Here is a 9,384-nt window from a genome sequence, read left to right on the forward strand (position 1 = left end):
CTGATACACTTCAGAGATCAGTTGTATATCGGTTTACCATCACCAGTTTATTATGACCTTCGGTGTATGATCTGTGTGTGAATTCATACCATATATTAGTCCAAGTTCACTTCCTTTCCCTCTGAGTAAGGGCTGAAGTTCACTTCATTTTAAGGATTTTTTTTGTGGTTTTATGTAAGTCAAACATCATGTTTTTAGAAGTATCAAATAAACTTGGACTTTTAATAAGTTACTATCACGCTGGATCGCTATTGTATATATTTTTTCCATTGTTTACACCCAGAAACAGTCCGGTGTCTTTTGGGTCCATGCAGGACAATTTTATAGGATCCTGTTCACATGGAACATGCTTTGATTGGACTGATTACATGTATTGGATACTAGATGAGCAGATACATTCTGATACACCTCATATACAGCCAAGCTAGCCTATGTTTGTGCCTACATATAGTGGGCAGAGGTTTCTTCTGAAACTTTCGGCTCCATTATACCTATAAGGTAACCGCCAGCATTTTCGTAGGTCTAATTGAGATGCTGCGGTTTCCAAAACTGTGATGGTTTTGTAAACCGCAGCGTGTCCACTGCACATACCTCACTGTGATGTATGGTCAGCAAATGTAATGTGTATGACACCTAAAATCACACAAGAACTTCTCATATAAAATATTTCATATTTTGCTATGTATATTGGATAGAATTCATGGTGATGATGTACTGTGATCTACCACAAAGTGTGATGGAAAATCGCTGTGAAGCCGTGCCCTATGATATTGCAAGAGCTGCCGTCCTATGTAAAAGGTATACATGGCTATATCTGTGTATACTATGCAGGGTTAAGCTGCTGCACCCTGACTGATCCTAGCATTCAGTGGTGAACATTAGTGATTCAACGTTCACCTGTTGTCACTTTAGTTTGTGTCCAATCACTTTGCTTCATTCACAAGGTATAAAACCCCGAGCTATAGGACTCTCTAGTACAGGCAGCTGCAGACAAGATGGGCTTGTGTAGAGCAGGGCTGGGGTTGGCATTGGCCCTTTGGTTGTATGGCTTTGGGGCTCTAGTATCTGCAGTACAGGACTATTGGGATGATCCTTCCCATCTGCATTGTGGATCTAAGGCTATGGAGTTTTCACTCCCTTCTTTGCTGGAGGATGCAGTATTTGCCTTAGCTATCATTGGTGAGTGCTATGCTGTCTAGGAGTGTGAATATATGTACTTATTTTTTTTATCTTGCCTTGTAGCTGTGTACGACTCCTTTGTAAACTACAGGACTGAGTCAGTATCTTAATAGACCACCCTAGTATTGCACTCACCTGCTTCAATTTTCCTTGATGGCTAAGGAAGAAGTGCTGTGATATACAAGGAGTGCACACCATACAAGTCTTGTTTATTGTGTGGGATTTTCAGTGTACTTGAGATGCTGCCTCCTGCTTTTAAGAGCTGATGTGAGGAAGCCTAACACAAGCAGCAGAGGTGCTAAATCGCATATACACTGGGGTGGGGGACAGAACTGTCACTGATTTTGCTTGCAGCCTTTAGACAGGATATAAGTGCAGTGTTGAGGCTCCACTCCAGAAGGAAAGTTCACATGAGAGAATCTGAGCCAGTCTCCTGCTTCACATTCTTTCATTTCTGTCCCTGTGGAACAATGAAGCAGAGCTTTGACTTGCTACTACAGAATAACTTGCTTAGTGGCCTGACTGAGGTTGTTGAGCTATAGAACAAGGCTCTCATTGAATAAGAGACAGAACCTGCACAAGATTTAGGAGTCTTCATTCAGTGCTATGGGGGAGACTCTATCCCTTCCTCCAACTAAAAACAAGGTGGCAGATTCTGGACCGGACTGGGCATTGACTCTGAGACAGAATCTACCTGAATTGACTAGATGAACCTAGCCAGAGGGAATGACAAACCTGGCAGGTGGCTGTTGTATGACAATGCCTATGTATTCTTTCTAGCCTCTGCAGTAACTTTTAAAGGGATCCTATCACTCAATTTATTTATTTATTTTTCCTCCCTAACACCTTTCACTGCCTTTTCCGTGCTGCCATTTGCCTAAAATCCTGGTTTTTCTCAGTATGTAAATGAGTTCGCTTGCAACACTGGGGTGCCGAGTGCCCAAACAACACTGGGGGCATCCCCAATGCTGCCAGAGAACCTGCCTCCATCTTCTGGAACGAGGTCTTCACCATATCTTCTTCTGATGGTGGCTTTTAACTTCTAGGGCAAAGCCGACTGCACATGCTCATGGCCACTTACATAGTACTGTAAGCAGCCACTTTCTTGTGGCTGGCGGGCATGCGCAGTCTGCTTTGCCCGAGGCCTAGAAGCTAGAAGCCGCCACTGGAAGAAGACATGGTGAAGACCTTGTTCCGGAAGAAGATGGAGGTGGTGCTGGAGAGTTCTCTGGCAGCATTGGGGATGCCCCAGTGCTGTTTGAGTGCTTGGGCTTGCCCCCAGTGCTGCAAAAGAACTCATTTACATACCGAGAAGCCAGGACTTTAGGCGAATGGCAGCGTGGACAAGACAATGAAAGGTAGAAGAATAGCCTTTCTTAAGGCTATTCTTATGTGTTAGGGAGAAGAGTGTCTGAATGATGGGATCCTTTTAAGTTATGAAATGCCTTCATCTTGATCGCTGTAAGTGTCATGTACTGAGCTGTAATGTGTGAATTCTGACCAATAAAACAACTTCTAGATAAAGTTGGAAAACCTCACTATCTCCGTAATGACTCTGCTTGTGGAACCTGGATTGTACAGAAGTCTGACAGCTCGGTGGTCGGTTCTGCTTTTGATGGCTGTTATGTGCGGGAGGAGGTAAGGTCACCAATTATGTGTCTGGGGGTTTATGCCTATTGGGTTTCTATAGTGTCAGACTTTCTGCTATCACTGGGGAAAACTCTTTATAACTGCAGAACGGAAACTACGTGGCAACGATCACCTTAGAAGAAATTCTTCGTAATGGAAAAACCCAGTATCACAAGAAGGACCTTCAGTGCCCCATTTTTCTAGGTAAATATCTGCTGAACAGCCATATCTTATGCAGATCTCCATAACTTTGATTTAGCTGGTTACATGCAGCTTCCAGCACCAGAGGTACATAGAACTGCAGGCATACTGCTGCATGGCTCCCTCTAGTGGTGTCTGTAGTTAAAAAATAAATTGTCTGGTTTTGTACTAGATCTTTCTGATGCAGAGAGACTTTAACCAGAAAACTTTTTTAGCCAGATGTAAACTATGATGTAATGCACTTATCAGTGGTAAATCTGCAGCTTTAAGTTGGCTTTGTTTGAGCCAGGGTTCTGTCAAAATCATGGAAAAAGCCATGCCCCTTGTCTAGCTAGTTGGACATGTGGTCTAAAGCTGCATGTACCTTTCTTAGACTAGAATTCATGTACTTATTTCATAGTAAGTGTTCACAAAATAACTAAAATGTATGAGACTGCCAGTCCTAGTAGTAAATCTGCCCCATATTGTAAATCACTCACTTGTGTTGAGAGATCCTTGGTACAAGTTGTAGACGTACATGCTATGCAGTGATACTCTGAAGACAGTCCCTCTGCCACAGAACATTCTACTAGACTAATGGTACAAGGCTGGGGCTTTCATTGTACCTCGGTCTGGCAGAATCTTTCTGTCCAGGGATCAAAAAAAGTGGCTGAATGAAGTTGCTGACTACATACCTGTTCATGCCTTATTGATCAATGTACATGTCCCTCTCATATCTATTAACAAGGAAAGTGTGCCTTAGAGCTTGCATATTGTCACTCAGTATTGATAACCACAATATCAGTATACACATAACACACCCCTGTGTACTAAAATTGAAGTATATAGTTACCTGTGTCCTAGTCACATGCATATTGCATCCCATAATATCTAATAGTTGTATACAAAAGATCAGCAGAAAATGTTGCACAGGGGACATCCCAATCTAGAAGTATAGGGTGAACTATGGTTTCCTGCACCTACTAGGCCAGACCTGGGCAAAGTCCGGCCCCCGGGCCACATCCGGCCCTCTGACTGATTCAGTCTGGCCCGCACAGCTCTGTCTAGGGGGGCGTGTCTTAGTGCCGGCCGAAGATGGAGATGTGGAGTGAAACTGGGGGTAGATGAAGAGGGCACTTAGACTGGGGGGACATTAAACTGTGGAGGAAGCTGTAGGGGGACCTGTCTGCCTCTAGTTGTCCCCAGTTTAATGTCCCCCTCCAGCTGCTCCAGTTTCATGTCCCCTCTAGTTTATACTGGGGCACCAGTAGAGGGACTTAATACTGTGGGGCAGTTGGAAGAGAACATTATAATGTGGGGACATATAGTGTACAGGTGACTGTAGGAGGATTATACTTTGGGGGGCACATGGAAAGATGATTGGGAATGGGCGGAGTCAACATAGAAGTGGGTGGAGCTAAATTTGCCGTGGCACGGCCCTCTAGCATAGTTTCAATTTCTTATGCGGCCCCATGGGAAAATTAATTGCCCACCCCTGTACTAGGCCAAAAGGTTGCCATACACTTTAACTCAAAGTGATGGATATCTTTGCATCTCCTAGCCAGAGCAGGTTCAGGTCACTGACTTGAGTACAAAATACATTAACCTGATTTTCTTTGTTCCTTAGCTATGGATGCTCCCAGTCTAAGTGACTGTGCTTCAGTTCAGCAAAGTGACCGTCTGCCATGTGCCAATGACTCTGTGTCTAGAGAGCTCTGTGAAGGCCTGGGCTGCTGCTTTTCTCAATATGACCTTGCACTCCGCTGCTACTATGGAAATCCCTGTAAGTCTATAAAACTAGCTATTACAGTAACATGTGGAGTCTTTTACAGAAAGGCAGGGAGGAAAGGTGTTCTCCCCCTGATGGTAGCAGGGGCAAGACCCTCTAAATGTATAATTGGTGCTCTTCACCCTCCCAACTGTCAGCCTTCTTGCATTACTCATGTCTTCTAACTAGTATTTCCTGCAACTCAGTCCACGGCTTTCTCCTTATGCACTCCAATACTGTCACTAGATACTGGAATATATAATGAAAGTTGGTCAGGACTCTGTAGGCACATGGTGGGATAGCTTCAGGTTTGGCCCACAGGAACAGGTAATCTCAGTGAACCAACTCCCAGATCGGTCCAACCTCTGCATTGTCATATGGTTAATACTTGCATTTAGCCCTGTACTAGCTGGCTCTATTTTCACCATTTTGACACTAGATAACTTAACTCTTTGTATAGTACTATGGCCGAGTCCTAAAAGTGAATAAATGTACATAAACTGCCAGCTAGAAGACTCTCTAGGCAATAAACAATACTCAAACTACAGGCCAATAGAAATGGCAAACTTCAGTACCCTTGTGTTTAGAGGTCTTGGAGTTTGACCTACCCTAAAGCTAAGTCATGTCCTGTTTCTTCCCAAGGACACTAGAACTCAAACTTTTTTGCTTTCAGTCATGAGATTTGATGCCTTAACATTCTGACTTTCCTGATCTTAGTGACGGCCCAATGCACTGGTGACAACAACATGGTGGTTGCCATTTCAAAAGACCTGACCGTGCCATCTTTAATCTTGGAATCTGTGCAAGTAGTTGGTGTGGATGTCAGCTCATGCCCAAATCTGAGGGTAGCAACAACTGCATCATTCATTGGGTTTCAGTTCCCACTATCCTGTGCCAGTACCAAACAGGTGAGCAAAAAATACTCAACACGTATCTAGCCTCACTGGGCTAACTTTGTGGAGTCTCAGTCTTCCTTAAGAGAACTCCATAAGTACCTGTATCATATCTGCCATATTGAAATAACACCAGTTCTCTGGCTTAACAGCAGGCTGACATGTCCATAGCCTACGAAAGCAATTTTGAGGCAACCAAACAAATACTGAGCTGGCAGACAGGATCAATCACTAGAGACAGTACAATGAGGTAAGTGGGGTATACCAGAGTCTTAAGATATCTGTGTTGTACTTGATCTCACAAAGATGCTTATTGCAGGCTGACTGTGCGCTGCAGCTACTCAAATACTGGAATTGCCCCCCTGCAAGTTGAAGTCCTTACCCTTCCACCGCCTCTCCCTGTATCGACATCTGGGCCTCTGCTCTTGGAGATGAGAATAGCTACAGGTAAACTTGTCTGACTGGTTAGTCCTAGTAACATAAGCTATATGTCCCAAAATAGCTATTCTGGTTACGGCTTTTCATCAGACCCCTCTGACTGCTGCAACTTCAGGAGGGGATTGGGTGGCATTTCTCCATAAAATATATCAATTCAACTGAAACTACACCAAAATGTAAAACAGTCATTAAAAGGGATATTATCTTCTCGGGCACTTTCACCTCAACCATGAAAGGCTTACATGGCAAACTTGGACTTCATGTAAACAATTAGCTGCATGTTCCCTTCATATATTGTTAGGGCAGGTCCTATTCAGGTCATCAGAACCTGTTCAGGTTGCACTTGGTTGTCTGCATGAACCCTTAAGAGTCCACCATAAACTAGAGTTTGGAAAAGCTGACGGTATGATCACTATCTTACAGATGGGCAGTATGGCTCCTATTATGTAGACCAAGACTACCCTATTACAAGAGTGCTAAGAGATCCTGTGCATGCTGAAGTGCGAATTCTGCAGAGAACTGATCCAAGCCTAGTTCTGGTCTTGAACAACTGTTGGGCCACCAATTCTCCTGAGCCTACTGATCTTCCTCAATGGCCCATCTTGTACAACAGGTGACTAGACTACAATGGCTTTTTATTTAGGGCTACATGGCATAACTTCATATCTTGCTCATTCCCTTCCAGCTGTCCTTTCGATGGTGACACCTATCTCACTCAGCTGGTTCCTGTTGGCCCTCCATCACAGAGCCTGCCTTTCCCATCACACTACAAGCGCTTCATTGTTAGTGCATTCACCTTTGTGGATTCTAGCACCCAAACTGCTCTTAAAGGATTGGTAAGCTTCTCACAACGAACTCTGACTTGTATACAGATTGTAAATGGAATGACCTAACTAGACACTGGTGTCAACATGGCACATCTAGTCTGAAAAGCTACACCCAAAATTAAAGCAAGTTAAAAAAAAACAAAAAACTAGCCCAAGGGGCATAGCTTATGTGCCAGAATTGTTGAAAAGACCATAGTCCACCAGACTGATCAGCATTACTCACTGGAAGTCTTGTCTACTTTCTGAACTGTATCCATCAGTCCAGGCCACTGTTGGTAAACTGGTAATCTTCTACAAGACTGACAAAGGGCAGGTGGACCTATAAACTATAATCAAAACCTCTGTGTTCCTACAGGTGTACATCCACTGCAGTGCTTCAGTATGTGTCCCATCTGCCACTGACTCCTGCTCTGTGTCCTGTGCCTCAAGACAAAGTAGGTGTATCAGTAACCTTTATAGAAGACTTGTCTGAAACATATTGTCCATGTTCCTCATTGGAGATGTTACTACTCTAAACTTCTACATTCCAGTTCAATGACTAAAGTTGTCTTGCAGGGAGAATGGCTGACTCCAGGAAGGTAGAAGATGCACTCACAACCATCACTTCTCATGGTCCCATTATATTTTATTCTAAGGATGATGAAATGGACAAAGTTCTCCATGAGGAGGAAGGTAAGGTATCAACACCCTTCTAGGGCTCTCTGTAGACCTCATGTCCTAGATTTACTAATGGTTGTCTGAAAGTACAGCAGACTTACCCTGGGTGATAAACCTGGCATATCTTTAGACTGACTAGGCTGCATTTTACTACTTGTTGGCTTACTTTATGCCAGAAGTTTCCAACGCTCTTTTGGTGCATTTAAGCCATATCCAGTGAGATTCCACAACCACAGTCAAAAATCTAGAAAGATGCAGCATGTTTACACCACTATCTGGCTGTAAACAATGTGCTAATATATGGCTGAAGAGGTTGGGCTGACTGTAAGATGCTTGGGCTTATCCTGAACTTTCAGTAAGTCTTTCTTTCCCTTCACAGGTCTTCTTGATTCTGGACTTGTCCTGGCTTGGCTACAAGGAACTGCAGCTGCAGGTTTATTCCTGATGGTGTCTCTTCTTTGTATCTATTTGTACAAAAGGCAAAAGAAATGTGTAGTGTCCACTGTGACGGCTTAAATAAAGTGGGCCTTTTCAAAAACTCATTGTGGCTTTAATGGAGCAATATTGCTGACAAACTCGGGCTCTTAAGATGAATGTGTATGCAACATCAGGCTGTGGCCTGGAGGGGTTAAATATCTGACTTTTCCATATTGCGTACATCTATGGTATTTTATTAAGGAAATGCTCCAATAGATGTAACCAGTCATGGTACTAAGGATTAACTCACATTTATATTGGGGTCTCAGTTTGGAGACTCCATTGCAGTGCCTCCAAAATTGTAAGCCCAACTTTTGTCCAGCAGTTTAAGTCTTTAATTGACACATATGGGCTCCTTATGTGACTGCTGTAGTGGGAACATAGAATCGGCATAACTTTTGAAGTGGAATTTGGCTATTTCTGCCCCAGTTTTGGTTATGGCATCAATGGGTCCAGGGAGTCTTAGGTGATCCTGTAGAAGAGCTAACAGTATTAGGGTAAGTTCACACTGAGTAAACGCTAGCTTATTTTGTAGAGTAAAATTACACTTGTAAATTTTGCTATCCCATTGACTTCAATGATATTTTTTTATACATGTAAAATGTCATTGAAGTCAATGAGTCGTATTTTTGCAAAAATACACGTGAGTTTACTCAGTGGGAATGCTTACTTTACTGGAGCACCATACAGAACTTTTTTTTTTTTTTTTTTTTTTTTTTTAATAAACATACAAATGAGCTGCCCAGGATGGAGTGTAGAGTCAGGGCAGCTTCTGGGAGCCTTCTAGATTGTAATAGGGACACATCAACCTCCAGGCTGTATCTGGGCAGGGCTAAGACACCAGGTTCTAACTAGGTGAAAGCCTCCTGTATTTCCCTTGACTTGAATCTGAATAAGCTGGGGGAAAAAACAAACTCCTCAGCCAGAATGGTTTGGCAGGTACTGTTGCTTTGTAATCTCTAATTTTCATCAATACCTTCTTGGTATTATGGAAATTGGAGGGAAGATGTAAACCAACCTGAATCTCCATAGGATAGACAAGGCATCCACCGCCAATAGGTTGTCCTGATATAAAAAGCAAATCTCTTCTACCTTTGTCATATATTTGATGGCCACAAAATGTAATCTCTGGATGGACAGTCCATTCTCCTGGCAGAGATTGACCTCTACTCAGATGGGTTTTTTTTTTTTGGGGGGAAAAAAACCCTTCAACATGAGGGTTTCTTCTTAACCCAAGTAAAGATTATGCCCATCTCTAAGGGTTTAAGAGTGAGTGCATCTCTGATATTGAGAACAGTTAATTGCCTGATCTGACTGCCTTCCTTCTGAGACAGGA

The 9,384-nt window shown here is 43.1% G+C and overlaps 1 protein-coding gene across 1 annotated transcript; it reads left to right on the top strand.

The window, feature by feature from the left end:
- Window positions 1-995: 995 nt before the first annotated feature.
- LOC142205032 (zona pellucida sperm-binding protein 4-like) lies at window positions 996-8,087 on the top strand. Its single transcript, XM_075276382.1, has 12 exons — window positions 996-1,179; window positions 2,699-2,817; window positions 2,916-3,012; window positions 4,616-4,771; window positions 5,474-5,664; window positions 5,802-5,899; window positions 5,969-6,096; window positions 6,511-6,700; window positions 6,773-6,923; window positions 7,270-7,348; window positions 7,470-7,586; window positions 7,951-8,087. Exons 1-12 carry the CDS (start codon window positions 996-998, stop codon window positions 8,085-8,087), a joined length of 1,647 nt encoding a protein of 548 aa, XP_075132483.1.
- The last annotated feature ends 1,297 nt before the right edge of the window (window positions 8,088-9,384 follow it).

This window comes from Leptodactylus fuscus, chromosome 5 (assembly GCF_031893055.1).
Source record: "Leptodactylus fuscus isolate aLepFus1 chromosome 5, aLepFus1.hap2, whole genome shotgun sequence".
NCBI classification, from domain to species: Eukaryota; Metazoa; Chordata; class Amphibia; order Anura; family Leptodactylidae; genus Leptodactylus; species Leptodactylus fuscus.